Source organism: Pundamilia nyererei, unplaced genomic scaffold (genome assembly GCF_000239375.1).
Source record: "Pundamilia nyererei isolate P.nyererei 1_Seehausen unplaced genomic scaffold, PunNye1.0 scaffold00087, whole genome shotgun sequence".
Lineage (NCBI taxonomy): Eukaryota > Metazoa > Chordata > Actinopteri > Cichliformes > Cichlidae > Pundamilia > Pundamilia nyererei.
The window spans coordinates 1886602-1903808 of NW_005187488.1; the positions used below are offsets into that span (position 1 = coordinate 1886602).

General features: G+C 41.3%; 2 protein-coding genes across 2 annotated transcripts in view; both read left to right on the forward strand.

Moving 5' to 3' along the window:
- Nucleotides 1-1320: 1320 nt before the first annotated feature.
- On the forward strand, nt 1321-3809 carry LOC102213675 (C-C chemokine receptor type 9-like). Its single transcript, XM_005738902.1, has 3 exons — nt 1321-1379; nt 1576-1622; nt 2452-3809. The coding sequence occupies exons 2-3, from the start codon at nt 1581-1583 to the stop codon at nt 3487-3489; spliced, it is 1080 nt and encodes a 359-aa protein (XP_005738959.1). The 5' UTR covers nt 1321-1379; nt 1576-1580; the 3' UTR covers nt 3490-3809.
- Nucleotides 3810-16426: 12617 nt separating this feature from the next.
- Nucleotides 16427-17207, forward strand: part of gli3 (GLI family zinc finger 3) — a 96292-nt gene continuing 95511 nt past the window's right edge. Inside the window, exon 1 of the mRNA XM_005738903.1 lies at nt 16427-16863. The gene's annotated coding sequence lies outside the window, so the exon portion shown is untranslated. The remainder of the gene's footprint in view (nt 16864-17207) is intronic.

Consider the following 17207-nt stretch of genomic DNA (forward strand, 5'->3'; position numbering starts at 1 on the left):
AAGATTCGAAAGCTGATCTCATCTTCAATTTGGAGCCTGATGTGGCGCCGTCATCAACCGATGCCAACGAAACTTTCTGTTTGACGGTATGTAATGGTCTCTCTGCTATGGTGCTTTTCATTCCCACAGATCAAAGCCATGCAATTAGCCGCACTTTGACAGTTGGTAGATGGCAAGTAGTGAGTGAAACCTCTCAGGCTGCTACACTTTCAACAGTCTGTTCCCAGAAGGTAAATACAGATCATGACATATTCATTTCCTCGTGCCTCACGCCGATCAAAACCGAGAAACGCAACCAGTGAGCAATTGGTAGAAATTTGAAGAGGTAATGGCTCGCACGCTCATCCTCTTGATTCAAGTGCTAAGGAATCCAGGCCAGGAAGTGAAACTTTGAGAATACAACACACTCAGTCATACGGAGGGCCTTCTGAGAGGTCAAAATAGCCCCCCAAGAGAACCCTATAAGGAAGCAAAAACAGATGAACTATTTCAATAATTTGATCTATAATCATTTTCAAAGTGTGTCAGGCTCTTGTTGATGAGTGTGTCACAGTGTGATCATCATCTTCCATCCCGGGTCACAAGATGACTTTATGTTTTCAGTTTTGTTTGGATGTCAGGTGGTATGTCAGGGACTTTCTTCTTCATTTGTTTTGCACCACTGTGGTCAGCATCCAGCATGATCATGTTTTTTATTAAACTCCCTTTAGCCTAGTCTAGGCATTACCAAACGAACTTTTTACTTCCCAGATTTGATTTCCTCATACTTCAAAGGGAAATCACGGTTTCTCTCATGCAGACAATGAGTTGTTTACTAAGTAAGAGCACATGTTAATAAGAAACAAGAAGGCTTACACATACTGTTATTTTGACACAAGCCCACATCGTCTGAATTTCAGACCACTGAAACTGCAAAGAAACAGCAGCGCCCACGATCTTTTAGCTTTAGGCTTTAATCGCACTTTGGTTTTCAGTTTCACGCATCACTCATCTCCTGCTCTAAGTGCTCCACACCTGTGTGTACAAAATGGGCCACGACTCGATCAAACCCAATCAGCTGTGGAGAGAATGTGCTTTGGTTCCAGCCTGATGGTCAGGGTTCAGATGGTGCAGCCTAAAAATCACAACTTCTCCTTTAAACTGGTGCAACGTTGTCAGTGTTTGAAACCATGCATGTCTGATGCTAGTTTTTGAAGTACTGCTAGCTGTAATAAAGACATGCGCGTGCATCAACAAAGGCCTAGAGGGGAAATGAACTGATATCGTCACGTGATTCTGTGGTTGCAGAGAAACCATATAAGTTAGTGAAGATGAGTCGTGCTTGGTAAAAGTGACAACCCTGTGACTGTGAAGTTGCTTACTACGGCCTTACTGAGCGGGTAAGTAATTTGTTGGTCTGCTGAAAAGATGTTTCCATTTAACATTTAGTTCAGCTCCAGGTTATATTTAGTTTGTTCTATTTAATGTTTATTTTATTTATTTATTTTTTACTTTTTATTTTATTTTTGCAATCTATTTTTTTAATCTTGTTTTTAATCTTGTTTTTAATTTGAACATTTTCTGGTTCCTTTGTAGCAATCATGGAGGATTTCAGTGATTTCAATGAAACAACATATTCTCCAGTGAGTATTACTTTGAAAAAACTCATAAACACTAATGTCTGTATTCTATATATAGTAGACTTGCCATTCTTAGTATTGCCTGCTTACACATGGAGTGCTTAAGTGACATTTTGTATTGTTTTGCTGTATTTAAAGTATTCAAAAATACCGTAAAACTTAATTTAAGATGCTGTTTAAAAATCTGTATGTACACAAAACCTGAGTTTGTTTATTTGCCATTATATATCTTTATTGAAAGTGTAAAAGAATCCATTTAGTGACCCAAGTGTAGTCGATTTATCTAAAGCAGACATCTCTAGAATACTAAATTACCACAGAGAGCCACGGCTGTAGTTCGCATCAAATTTTCCATTGTATCTCAACACCAAGACGCCGCTTTTTATCTTTGCCCTATATCTAAATGCCATGCTTCTGGGGGTCCTGAGTTCTGCAGGGGGCCCCTTTCTGGAGCCCCTCGGGATCGTTCGCACTCCCCCCCCCCTTCGCCTCAGGGTTGGATAGCAGCAGGAAACTGTGCAGTAGTGTGGTTTCTCCAGTACAGACACGGCACCTGCACCTGACGGCAGTTTTTTTTTTTGCATACTCTGGTTAGCTTGCACGTCACAGACAGTGTTTGATGTAATTTCACTGTATTCCCATTGTAAACATGTTATCTTATGTAACCACCAACGAGTAACCAAGAGAGAGTGAGTTGGGTTTCAACGAGAGAGAGAGAGAGATAGAAAAAAAAATGCATGACAGGAAACTCAAAGCAAGACAAAAAGACAGTGCATCTGTTGCAAACAGTTGTCTTTAATACCTCACGAGAAAACCTGCTTTCTGATTTCAGACCGAGGACTATTCTCTGCCAACTGACGAAACAGGCATGTGTGACAAAACCTGGGTCAGAAAGTTTCGTGGGCAGTACGAGCCGCCGCTCTTCTGGATCATCTTCATCCTGGGTGCTGTGGGTAACCTGCTGGTGGTTTGGATCTACACCACTGTGCGCAACCGCCTGAAAACAATGACCGATGTGTATCTGCTAAATCTGGCAGTGGCTGATCTCCTTTTCCTGTGCATGCTTCCATTCTGGGCAGTCGATGCCATTAAAGGCTGGGATTTTGGCATCACTCTCTGCAAAATAGTGTCCGCTGTCTATAAGATCAACTTCTTCAGCAGCATGTTTCTTCTCACCTGCATTAGTGTGGACCGATACATTGCTATTGTTCAAGTTATTAAGGCCCAAAACCTAAAGAAAAAGAGGCTGTTCTACAGCAAACTTGCTTGCCTTGGTGTCTGGTTTGTCTCTGCTCTCCTCACACTCCCTGAGTTTATCTTCGCCGAGGTGAAGATATCTGAAGAAATGCAATTTTGTACTATGGTCTACTGGAACAATGTAAACAATCATACAAAGATCCTCGTGCTGTCCCTGCAGATTTGCATGGGCTTCTGCATTCCTCTACTAGTCATGTTCTTTTGTTATTCTGTCATCATTCGCACACTTATGCAGGCCAAGAGCTTTGAAAAGCACAAGGCCCTCCGTGTCATCCTTGCTGTGGTGTTTGTTTTTGTCCTCTCTCAACTGCCTTACAATAGCCTGCTGATTGTGGAAGCCAGACAGGCAACTAATATGACTTACACAGATTGTGACACTGTAATTAATTTTGATATAGCTGGACAGGTTGCCAAAAGTTTGGCATATACACACGCTTGCCTCAACCCCTTCCTCTACGTCTTCATTGGAGTTCGGTTCAGACAAGACCTGCAAAGGATGGTGAGGACTTGCATTGGAGGTGTGAGCAAAGGAGGGCTCAGTAAAACGCAGGCAGTTCCCAAACGCCCCTCTCTCATGTCAGACACTGATACTACTCCTGCCCTTTCCATATAACTGCCCATTTTCCCTAACCGTACCTGAGATCTGAGCCCAATTCATGTTTTCCACTATGTTCTTCATGCATTACTCCACATTAGAGGAGCAACAATGGCATTTGCAACTTCAAAAGCAACAACAATTAAAAAAAAAAAAAAAGCCTTTACATTAATTTCAACCACATACTGACAGTAACAGGCACATTTTTATCTGAAATTACTGTAAAAACTGTACATTACTGTAAATACTGTTTGTATTTTTTTTAAACATTTGTTCCATCATATATTTGCTGTGTGCTGCTTTAAATGACTACGAAACATTAAAAAAAACAATTCATACTCCAGTTTATGCTGCTTATGTTCAATACTTCACCGCACAACAACAAACAGGATGAGTCTTCAACGGTCGGTTCAAGTACCCCTTTCTGCAGGGGCTAAGTGATGAGATCAGCAGTTTATACCTGGGGAAGTATTTAAATGCTTTCACTAGTATAACGTATTTAGTGTGGTGGGAAACATACTCGAATGTGGCAAGTTCACTGTTTTCGATCTGAGTACACATCCTCATATTAAAAGTCTATGCCATCCTGTCTGCTGACACTGTTTTATGATTGAACCTTGTTTGGGTATGACTTGGCAGTTTCACAGCGAAAGCTAACGTTAGCCATTCATACTGCCATGAAAGACATTTCCCACAGCGGTCTCACAACGGCTGTAGCTCAGACAGGTGACAGACATCCGTGCAGGCAGGTGTCACAGCTTGAAAAACTTTCCAATTCTACTGCAGCTCCACCCTCATGCAAAAGGTAACGTTTCAGCAGGGTGCACTAAATACACATATGCGCAGTTTTTAATGGCACGTGCAAGTCAATCCCTGCATAGTAGTGCTTGTTTCTAACTTATCTGGCCTGAAAACATCAAGTCATTCAAGCATCAATAAGCTGGCATTTAAATTTGCTGCTGATGAGCTTCGAGAAGTTTGTTTACTCTTCCTGGCGCCCACAATCAGATAACCTGATCTTAAATTTTTAACCAATACAATACAAATTCCTGTGCTGGAAGACAAAAACAAGAGACAGGTGGTAGAAGCAAAGCACACCACAAAGTACCTGTTAGCTGCAGGAAACAAAATATGAGGTGTTTTTGTGGTCACCAAGGTGACCACAGAGACTGCTGCATAGTTACATACCTGCTGGATTCAGGTGAGACCACAGACACGTTCTTTCAAGTGCCTCTTTTGTGCTGTTTCTTCATCTCACGACAGGAAACCATCAGTCAAGTCAACAACAAGATGTTCCCGCTTAAATGCAGAGCTGAGGCCTCCCTACAGATGTCCTTAATGTCCCGGTCATATGAATTCAAGGGAAAAGAATGTTACGCAATAACCGAAGGGGCGTGCAGCACTGTGGTAAGATGAAGTGCTTCGTTATAGGTTTTTCAGTTTCTCAAGTCGGGGTCAGTCCCACAGTTTGTCTTAGAAGCAGAAGTGAAGATCTGTTTTTTGCATCAGTGTTTTTATTTCACAACTGATCCAGTGAAAGATTACACTGGGCTTTGGGTTACAAGGAAAAATAGTTGTTATAGCTTATTAAGGTAACATCTAATGCATACACACGCACAATGAAATGGCATTAGATGGGCTTAAATGCCCTGTTTTAGTTTCCTGTTACTGATTTAAACAAAACTGCAGAGCTAACATAGGATGTGCTGACTGTACATGTTAGTCTACCCTCACTATCCACTTTATTACGCACACCCTGCAACGTAAGGTTATTCCGACACAGATTCAACAAGATCCATGTTGTGAATCTCCCGAACCACCACATCTTAAAGATGCTCTATTGGATCGACCTGTGATGGCTGTGGAGGCCAGTTATCACGCTGTCATGTTGCAGAAACCAGTTTGAGATGATTTGAACTTTGTGACATGCTGCTTTATCCAAGAGGAAACAGCCAACAGAAGATGGGGACACTATGGGGTCAAAATGTGCAAAGAAAATATTTCCCCCGACACCATTACACCACCACCTGAACCACTCATACAAGGCATGCTTGCATGTTGTTTATAGGAAATTCTGACCCATCACCATCTAAATATTGTAGCAGAATTCAAGGCTCAGCAGACCAGGCAACATTTTTCCAATCTTCCATTGTCCAGTTTTGATGAGTGTTGCTGTAGCCTTGGTTTCCTGTTTTTAGCTGACAGGAGTAGCACCTTCTGCAGCTGTAGCCGATCTACTTCAGTGTTTTATATGTTGTGCGTTCAGAGATGCTCTTCTGCGTACCTTGGTTGTAACAGGTGATTATTTGAGTTACTGCTACCTTCCTATCAGCTCAATGTCATCTAATCACTCTCTCCTGATATTTTCAAACAGAGAATTGTCGCTGGATATTTCCTCTTTTTCGGACCATTCTCTCTAAACCCTAGAGATGGTTTTGTGGGGAAAATCCCAGCAGATTAACAGTTTCTGAAATAAACCAGTTTGTCACCAACAACCACAGCACACTGACAGCAATTTAAATCACCTTTCTTCCCCTATTCTCAAGCTTAGTTTCAGCAGCTCGTCTCGACCACCTTTACATGTGTACGTACTCTAAGTTGCTGCCATGTGATGGATGATTAGACATTTGTGTCAACAAGCAGCTGAACAGCTGTACCTAACAAAGGGGCTGGTGAGTGCCTGTCAGGGATTTGCATGTTTTTAGGCTTCATGTCTTTTTCCCCTCATAGCGTTCATACATTCTTACCAGTTGATGTTGCAAAACCCTGATCTTCCAAAGGTTTACTGATACATCTGAGAGGGTCACCCAGTTAGTGTGAGAAGAAAAAAGAATTAATCTTAAACCTTCTGAACTACTGAATAACACTAATTTATATTCCCATTTGTGCATATATTTGTCTTACAAACACACTGAACATTACAACACCCTCAACAGGCCTTTTGTTGGGAATTACTGCCATAAAAGTACCAAACTGCTAGTGTATACAGCAAAAGCTTTGCTATATTGTTTTTTTTCAGGCTGCTACTAATTTCAGCCACAAGGTGGTGTGATGTGCACAGCAGAAAGCTCCTAGTTTAGGTTTCAATAGGGTCAACAGCAAACAGACAAGTTGGAAAAGAAATCAACCCCATCTAGTGGCGATTTTGGTTGGGAGACCAAGTCTGGGAAAGCGGGGTTAAATATGAAGTCAGTGAGTTTTTCTTTGTTTTTGAACATCAGCCCATTCCCACTGAGCTACAAACAGACTGAACGCACTGCCATACATAACTCTAAAAGCAGGACTGGATGATCGTGCAGTGAAGAATGCAAAAAGACTCACAACTAGAGCAGCACCTGTGGTTGGGAACATCCCATCCATCTTTCTGCACAGGGGGGAATTGCGTGCGTGTGTGCATAAAGGAGAGGTGAGTGAGAAAGAAAAAAGAGGGATGGAGGGAGGATACTGTGGAGTCTGTGAGTAATAGGAGAGACAGTGGAAACATATGTGACCCACTGACATTGAGCAGACTGCGGTCTGTTTCTTGTGGACATCCGAAAGCTGCAGGGACAATGGCTTACATATCAGCAGTGACCCACCGGCTCTGAGCTCCATTTACTGCTAGAGAAAGTCACAAATAAGCTTATGCTGGAAGTTAGGTTCATTGTTAAATTCAATGTAAACTGGTTCATGAGGAAAGCAAGAAGCAGCTTCACACACCTCTGGAAAAAAAAAGAAGAAGAAGAAATGTAATAGAACTTGGACCTCCGCAATTCCAGCCCAAACAAGGAGCCGCTTATCATCCGCCATCTCTCCCACAGCTAATATTTCACTTCAGCTCCCGGGCCCACAGAATGAGAGACGTTTCCATTTCATGTCAGTCATTTCCAGGCCTGTGTGTTACCTGTGTGGTGATAAGTGTTTGACTGACTGGGAGTGTCGTTAGTCACTGTCCGGCTCCGAGTGACAGCCACAGATTGACGCTGATGATGAGGAGGAGAGGGCCCGGTGTGTTCAGGGACAACAGATGATGCAGGGGTGGGAGTGGGTGGAGGGGAGAAAGACATTTGCACACTTATAATGATGAACACAAAGCCATGTGTAGACACACAGTGCACAACAAGGTGTATTTATTTGCAAAATCACGCTTTGCATAATTCTTGGCTCTCATAAATAAAATCTGCCATTCTTTTTAATGGTGAACAATTACTACCAGTTACACTTCTTTATTATAAGAAATTAGATGTATCAATTTAATAACTGATCTACCTGTTTGGTAACACAATCTGACATAAAATGCAGGAATAGGAAAGACAAAGCTCTCTTTTTTTTTACCAGTAAAATTTTGGTTTAAGAAAGAAAACATGGATCATTTTCAGTTTTTAGAGCTAAACATCCAATTTTTCTAATTAAGTGCATTTTAAATATTTTCCACCCTAAATTTACAGAATCCTGTGGAGGAACAATCCAACTAATTCTGCATTAACTCTAAGTATCGACTCCTTTATTACTCTTGCTTGCTGCAAAGTTTGTTACAGGATACAATGCAACTGGAACCTTATTATAGTGATTTCTAATCAACATTTTATGTCCACATTGGGGCGGGAAACAAATCTGGCCCTGCAGCAAAAAATATTTAGCACCATGTTATTGCAGAAATTAGCTTTTTCGTCATAATGCTTCACCTATGTAAATTTTTATGAGTCTATGTTGAGGGCTCATGCACATGCCAGTTGTTGTTACCACATACGTTCTGATATTATCCACTGTGTGGAGAGGAAAACCTATCCACTGTTCCTCAAGTATATCATAGAAGTATCTCACAAATGAAATTGTAGTGTAAATGCATGCCCGCTGTTTAGCGTCTGGGAATAAACATCTAATTTTGTAGTGCAACACAGACAGGTTTTTTTTTCCTTCTTCTTTTATTTTATATGTTATATATATATATACAGTGGTAACACCTACATCCTTATCTTCACGTGCAATTTGACTTTTCACGAATAAAATAAATGCATTTCGGTCATCGTTTTAGTTACCAGCTCCTGTGCTGCTGGTCATGAGGAAAACTGGCCTCCACCGTGCAGAAGGTGTAAGAGATGCAGTGAGGATGTGGTAAGCGTCTACACCTGGGCTCAAGTCTGCGTCGAAACATCTGCCACAGCAAAGGTAGTATGGAGAGAGATGAGTTGTGTTTAGGTACATTTCGCAGCTCTGATCTCACCACTACTGAAGAGCAAGTGCGACAGCACAGAAGATCTGACGTCCTCCAAGAAACGCTGAACACAGATCTGCCGTGTCCCCTGAAAAAACTGTTTTCTGTTTAGATAAATAACAACTAGCCCGAGCATTCATGCCTGAAATGGTTGCATTTTCTGTGTTTGCTGAGGTGAGTTTGTTGAAATCAGTTTTTTTAAAATAAATTATTGTTCACTACTGCTTATAAAGGGACTTAAACCATGCTACATACAGTACGGCTCATGATTCAGTATCTTGTAGAACCTTTAGCAGAAGGTTGTCTGTATGACTTTATCAGTCTCTCACATTATTATGGAGGATTTTTGGCCCACAAGTCTTCACACCGTTGCTTTTATTTGAGGTTTGGAGGCTTTAATTTAGGCACATGCAATGTTTTGTAGTTGATCTGAGGTTGTATTTCATTCATTTTAAGACCTTTTAAGGATCAGAATATTTTTTTTATTATGTCCTATATTCTTAAAATCTTATAATTGAAAAATAATGTTGTTTCCAGCATTTGCCACTCATAGCATTGTTGCTGTCACACAGTTTAAAGCTGACAGACAACAGCAGTAAATACTAACATTCATCCTTCAATTTTCTTGCACTTATCCTTATATTATATCCATATATCAATTAATTATTGAAAAAATACATATTATAACAATCAGTTATTAAAGAAAACCTCCTTACTAGCAGGTTGTGTTGTAATGCGCTGTAATGTAACACACATTGTTGGGTACTTTGAGTGCACTTTATAGGTAATAATGTATATTAAACATTTGGATAATACTATCGAATGGCAAACTCACTATACAGTGAGTACAGCTCTTACATGTCTGTTTTGTTTACCTTTTTAGGCTCCAGTTTAGTTGAAAGTGGGTTTTCTGGAGGCAGCAGGTGCAAATTGAAAGCAGAAAATTGACATATTTAATGCTTTTTGTGTTGAACTTAGTAACCAGGTGCTCATTTAAACTTCAAGCGCTTGTGCAACAACAACAACAGCTTTTATTTAGAATCTAGCTATCTAGCTATTGTGCGTGCTGTTTGATGCCTCTGTGGTGAACAGCACAGTTTCGGAGCATTTTCACTGAAAAGAGCTGCCTGCTGTGAGGGTGCTGAGTGTGAACCCAACGCATTTTTTTAACTGTTTTGTACTTTTTACTTTGTGCACATGTATGCTTGATTACTGCAGCGCTGTGCAAACGTCTATCTTGAGCCACCCTCATTTCTTTATATTTCATTTCCACCGAGCCAGGATTTCTTGTCATTTTTAAGGAGGTTTTGAGGAGTAGTTCTCCAGGCTTTCTGAGTCCTTCAACATTTTTCTTTGGGCAATCTCATTTTAAGTCCAGTCCTTGCTAAACCACTTAACACTGAGTTGTGAGTCTTTTGAGCACAACAAAAGCATTACACTCAACAAATGGACCAATAGATGAGTAAAAGAAACAAAAAAATGCATCTTTTGACATTTTGTTACTGACATCGCCTTAGCTCAATCCATGAAGAATGCCCATAAGGGGATTCCCAGACTTGGCATATCTCTGCATGGTGTGCAGTTTGTCCTTAAAATGTTTGAGGAAACCGGACAAATGGAAGACAAAAGAAAAATGTCTGTCCTTAAAAAAAACTATCTGCAGCAGACGACAAGCATCTGAAAGTCATGTCCTTAAGTAACAGGGGGAAAAAATCTGGCAAAGACCTGACACAGGACCTGAGAGATGCATCTGGCTCTTCAGTTGATCCATCTGCTGTTCACTGAAGCCTCATAACAAATTGTCTCAGTGAGAGGGTGGCTGTCAGGAAGCCATTCTTAAGGAAGAGGAGCAGGGAGAAAAGGCTGAAGTGTGTAAAACTACACAAGAACCGCACTGAAAATCAGTGGCAACAAGTCTTATGGAAAAAATTTGGATTCCACCTGTCATCAGTGTTTGTGGAGCCATCTGTAAAACATGGTGGGGGCTCTGTCATGGTTCGGATTTCAGCCAGCGGTGTTGTAGATCATCAGTAGATAAAAACTGATGGATGTATAAATACAGAAATGCACCATCAGGTTTTGATCCACCATGCAATAACATCTGGAAAACATCTGATTGAAAACATCTGATCTGATTGTAAAACTATGTTTGCTATAAACCAAAATTATGGAAGATATATTATCAGTTATGTAGCTTTAAACCGTACACATGCCTAAATAGCAGCACTAATCTCTATATTCATGCAAAAGATGTTTCTGCTGTACTCTTTAATCAAGAATTTGCACAAATCCAACAGAAAGGAGAATATTGCATAAACATATTTTGGTGAGAATGAAACCAGCACTGGCAGCACTTTATAATATATCTCAAAAATAAAAGAGAAGTAAGAGTAAGAGCAGTAACTTGTTACATTACTGTACTTTGGACCAATTTGATTAGTTATACAAAACTTTGTCATTTATTACAAATGCCATCCCTGTAATTATAGCGTTTTCAATAGGAATCATGCACTAAAACAGTGGAAAAGGATGATGGTTCAGGTATCAGTGAGTACCGAAGCTGGGAAGCCTTTCTAAAAGATGAATTACAACAGCATTGTTTTTACTATTAGTCTCACTATGGGCAAAAGTGGAAAAAGGAAAAAAACAGGAAATAATAAAGCACTACAAGGCCAAGAAGTTCAATCTCTGGACATCTCTGGAACATGTTTTCACCCTCACAGTCTCTACTCGTGCCTTTTACCGCCTCTTCCAAAAACGAGGCAGCAAGCGGCGAGATGGATGGGCTGAGCGTTGCAAGATTTCCAAAAGCGAACAGAGTCTGACTGCTGCTCTACCTGAGGAGCAAAAACAAAAGAGCCATCTCTACCTGTAGGACTGTGGGAGTCGAGGCTTTGATCTGGACCAGAAAGAGAGAGTAGTTTGATGAAATATTGATGCTTTTTTTTTAACTGTGTCCTGTGGGAGCTCAGTCTGCTCTTAGGATGTGTGCGCTGATCCACAATACTGCTGCGTGCTCGGCTGTATGAGAACAGACTTGACCGTGGAGCTCAAGGAGTGTTATCGGCCCTAATGGGCCCGATGATGACCCCCCACTCTGGGCCTGAATTGGTCAGGGGCTTCTTCTACTGATCAAAAGAACAGGTGCATTTAATCAGTCGGCACCCATTGCAAAATACATACACCGCTGATATGTGTCTGACATCTAAACAGAAGCTTGACAGCAAACCTGCACAACGTAAATCTTCATTTGGTGATGGACGGGTAATTGTTTGCCCTTGAAACAAAGGTGCAACAGCTTCAGATGTGCATGCAGTGAGCGCACAATTAAAACTGAATGACGGTGTTGGAAAACTGTTTTTAAATAGCCGGGGATTATTCACACTGAGGCTGTTTTGGCCGAGCATTCAAATGCTTATTCAAAGCAAGCATCGTGTAATATCCGACTGGATGCTCGGAAAGTTTGCTATAAGCTCGTATGAAAGTGACCCATATTCTTCAAGCAACAACGTCGGGAAAAAAGGAAAAAATTTGAATGTTGATAAATTGCCTAGAGTGCTTTTGTTTGAAAGTTAAGAGGCCAACGAAGCCCAATCAGCCTGGAAAAGAGTGTGAAAAACGAGGATTTATCACTCCCATGCCTACGTCCATGCACAGATAGACGGCGGAGCATAATGACTTCTGTGGAAATAGCAGAACGATTATTTAAACTTAAAGGAAGAGGAGAAAGAGGCAGAGAAACGGGTCGAGTGGGGGGGGAGGAAAGACAGGGTCTTAGGAGGAGCCAGGGGCAGGAGATAGTCTGGGAAAGGTCTCGCGTTAAAGTAGCATTAACATGCCTTTCCATTGGAGTCCATTAGATAATCATATTCATACCACACAAGGCTCAAAAACCTCTCTCTGTTTCATTATTCCCTTTTAATCCAGCCTGATAAGGGGGTGCAGGCGTCGTGGTTTTATTATGTCGTCATTTGGAATCCACATGAAATCCCCACGGGATGTTATCACAGGGAAATTGCTTAAGTAGCCCAAGTGGATATAGTTTTGGGTTTATTATTTCTGACGGATTCAAAATAACTGCAAATATCATTTTTTTTCCCCCTGATTATTGGGGGCTAAGAGTCTTATCAGTCATTCACACTAATGGCCCACTCAAGCCACCCGATACCTTCCGGCAGGGGGGAAAAAGGAGGGATGCTGAGAGGAGAAGACGGGTGTGAGGGTGGGGGGGTTTGGGAGTGCTGCGTTTGAGTGTGTCCTAAGTGTACAAGTGTGCACAGGCACAGGACATGTGAGGAAACTGAAAGCAGGAAAAACAACAACACAAAGAGCGATTGAAAGCGGAGACTTCTGAACAAAGTAACATGCTCCTGACGGTAGATTAGGGGCTGCTGGCGCTCTCCTTTGCGGCCCCCAGATCTTCCCTGGCAAACAGAGCAGATGTCAGATTGCTCCCGTCGTTTGTGGTTCGGCACATTTGTGGTCTTGAGGAAAGCGAACACTTTGACTAAATCCATTAGGGCCTGTATTAGACAGACACTACACAGGGAAGAAACACGAGGCAGGAAATATATGGGCAAACAAACCTTTAATTTAACCTTTAACTAATGAAATATATGTAATTATTAAGTCATGAGGGATAAGGTGTTCATGTTTACAGATTGAAAAGTCTTCTTTTTCTGTTTCTTGTTACAAAGAAAATCTTGTGCAAACTCAAACGAGTTGTCAAAGCAACGCTGAAGCAAGGTCGATTTTCTCTGCTGGGAGTTTTTAGAAGTTTTGAACATTTTTGCAGGATTTTATCAAACTATACTAAGCTTCTGGAGTCACAGGTTAAAAGGTCAGGCCCCTCAAAGCGAAGGAAATCTGTGTTTTTGCTCATTTGTATGTTAAGGTACGTGTCCATACACACACATTTCGCTTTTATACGCTTATATTTTTGAGATATATATATGGCTCCTCAATACTTTGAAGGACATATAGGGTACCCAATATATCGAGCTGGCACTATATACTGTGAATGATGTTTGTCTTAAACTACACTGCTAATGGCTTATTGCTTTCCCTTTAATATCTGCAATTAAATATTTTTCCAGAAAGTGCAGTGTTCTCTTCTTATAATGATAAAATGGACAAAAAATGATGGTGACTGGTTAATATCAACATGTTTTATAAGATGTAGATTTTAAAATTTCACTCTTTTTGTGATTATGTTCTTATATTAGGTACAACATGTTAAAGACATAAACAACCTGGGAGAACCTGGGCATGGAGTCAGAACTGAATAGTAAGTTTTGTAACCAAGCAGCCACCAAATGCCTAAGTCTTGGAGTTTAGTTTTAAAATTGCTAGCCCTTATTTCCAATCGAGAAGATTAAAATACTACTTTGTGAGCATAAACAGATTTAATAACCTGCAATTTGTGTCATGTAAAGGCAGAGATCAGCTGAGACTTGGTTGCTTAGTAAAAACTTACTGACAACTTGACTCACATTCAGCTCCTCGCTACTTTCGGCCTGTGTTTGTCTACAGCCGAAAACACTTCAAAAACTCTGTAATCTGAATACAACTTCTCCATTTTGCAGCAAACAGTACAGTCGCCCCTGTCATTCCTCTGTTTCATGCAGCCGCTCCATTTCCAGCGGTCACATCTGTGTGGATATAATATGCTTATTCTGCTGTATCCATTTCACTGTGACATCTGTCCACCAGAGAAGAATTAAAGGCAAAAAAAAAATAAAAAATCCAAATGCCTACGCAACACTCTGCCAAGTATTGATTTACTGTTACATGTGTAACATACAGTACGCGGACAAACCGAGCGCTACATTTTATTTCAGTGAGATCATCTGAAACTGGGAACACGCTCTGCGGGGTTGGTGATTATTTGAGAAATGAGCCCAGATGCTGATCTTAAACGCACGGCGCTCCTTCTCGATTGTGAGCTGGTGAAAAGTAAGACTGGGTGCGCAGGGATAAGATGTCTGCATCCCGCGTGTGTGTCGGTGTGTGTTTGTGTGCCTGTTTGTGAGCACGCCCGAGCGTCCACCTTAGTGAGCGCACCTCCCTGTCTGTAGATCTCAGGGTCTGGAACAAACAGTAGTTCCTTCTTAATTGGGGTGAGATCTGGGGCTTAAAGAGGGCCAAGAAGGGACCTGAACCCCTTTCTTTCTCCTCCAGAATCGCTTTGGCTACAGAGGCGCTTTTGATGTGTGCTTTGGCTCTGTGAGTCCTACTTTGGAATATGTTCTTGGGAGACCGTTGGTTACTTGCCTCCAGGCAGAATCTCAATCCCCAGGATCCTGGCCCTCTTTGATGAAATACTTTCGGGAGCCGCTAACCCCACTGATGCCCATGTGCACCTCCTCCCTCCTCCTTTACCCTCTTGTTCTCCCCTACCTCGCCCCGATCCTCTTTCCACCCTTCACCTCCCCCAGCCTCCCACTTCTACTACCACGTTCCTTGGATTCTCTTTGAGAGATTCATAACAAGGACTTTATCTCTGTGTAGTCCGGGCCAGATGAGCACCGCCTGACAAACTGACAGGAGAATTAGCGGCTGTCTTACAGAGCACCTTTGACTGTCTCCTCTCTCGGCCCGACTTCCTGTAGCTACAGACGTGAGCGTTTTCTATTCATATTCTCATACTCCATTCTTGTGCACGTGGAACACGTCTATATTTAGTTTTATGACCTCTTAACCTTGTTTATTTTGTCTGTTTCTCCTTAAAATAATAACTAAACATAAATATCTTTAAAAAAAAATTATGGATGCCAAAGAAACTTCACACCCATGAAAACCAACATAATCGTTCACACACTCATTATAGTTTACAGTTTTGTCACCTTGCTTCTAACTGACATCCGAAATCCATCTTCACATTGCGACAAAGTCAAAATCCCGACACTTATAACGATGACAAAGACGTTGACAGTTGTGACAGAAGATCCTGAGCTCTGATTGATTGGGTGGTAATTAGTCATTGCTGACTTTATCAGCATAATAAGTGTCAGGAAAGTGATTATAAGGCAGCCTTAAAAGACGGATATTTGTCTTTAAATCAAACGGTTTAGTCATTTGTCACAGCAGCCGATTGGATGTGTGTTACAATGAGGAACAAATAGACTTGACGGACCTGACCTCTCGGCCACACACACACATTCAAATGCTGGTTAAACGGTTGATTTTCCTTCCCAAACTCCCACCACTTCATTGATTGAAACTGCACCCTAAAGACCTCTCTTACCACATAATTTCCCTGTATATTGATTATGTATATTGATTACACCTAACCCTACAGGAGGGCTTCCCTCTGCTGAAGCATTAGTAGGTATGACTCTGAAGGCTGAGCCCAGGAGGCTCTCATAAATCTGCAGTTAAATGTATGTATGAGTTTCTACATTAAAAAGTGGGTGTTTTCAACTGAGATCTATGAGATTATTTCAGCTATTTTAGTTAAAGCCTGGATCCAATTAACTCTTGGTCCCTAAAATGCAGTCATTCATGCTTAACCTGGACCTGTTTTCCTCTTCTTTGTGGTGTAAGGACTGAAACTTCAGTTTTATTTTGTTCTTTCTCCCCTCTAGGTTTATTTCTACTACAGAAATAGTACTACTGAGGAACAAGTCTTTAAAATGCTTACTAAGAAAGAAAGAAAGAGAAAGAAAGGGGTAGCCTGCACAAAATAAAAAAGGAGTAGGCAGTGAGTAAAGGAGGGAGCAATCCGAAGGGAGGAGTCAAGCGAGGGAAGGAGCAGCTGGAGTCCCACACTTCGCCCTCACTCTCTCTCTCTCTCTCTCCCTCTTCCCGAAAAAAAAAACCGCTCTAAATGTAATAACAACTCTCCATGCGCTTCTCTGACGCTTATGTTGTTTTTACGCACATCTGCGGTCTGCTATCGGCAGATATTATCGGCAGGCTGATGGTGTTAGTCCGGCGGTGGTTGAACACAGCAAACTGTGAGAAGGAGGAGAAAGACAGACAAGAGGAAAAAGTCTGGCAGCGCCGTTTTGGAGTTGGAGTTGCAGCGTAAAAAAAGAAAAAAGAAAAAAAAAAACCAGGCAACTCTAGAGGCACATCTGCAAGTTAGGAAGAGGAGGAGAAGAGGAAAGAAGACACATCTATATATTTTTTTCTTTTTTCGCCTGAGAAGATTTTTTTTAAAGTCGAGAATTAGAGGGGAATTCACCCAGAGAGAAGTAAGTAATCTGCTGAAAGCTCGCACACACCGCACACAAATACACTTTCTTTTTCTTTCTGAACATTGTTGCGCTCGTTTGTCTGCTTTTAAAGTTGAGAAAGCCACTCAGAGTTTGTGAAGCAGCGGAGGTTTCATATTTCAAAACGATGGAATTTCATACAAGTTCAGATGTAGAGGTGAAGTGCACCAACTGCGAGAACAGTTTATGAAACTAGCGAAGAAAGCCTCGATCAGGGACTCCCCCCTCCAAAAAAAGAAGAAAGAAAAAAGAAACAGCGTAAATGCACCACTGTCTGTTTTACGCTCGGCCCGGCTGTGATTTAATCTGTGAAAGAAGCGTCG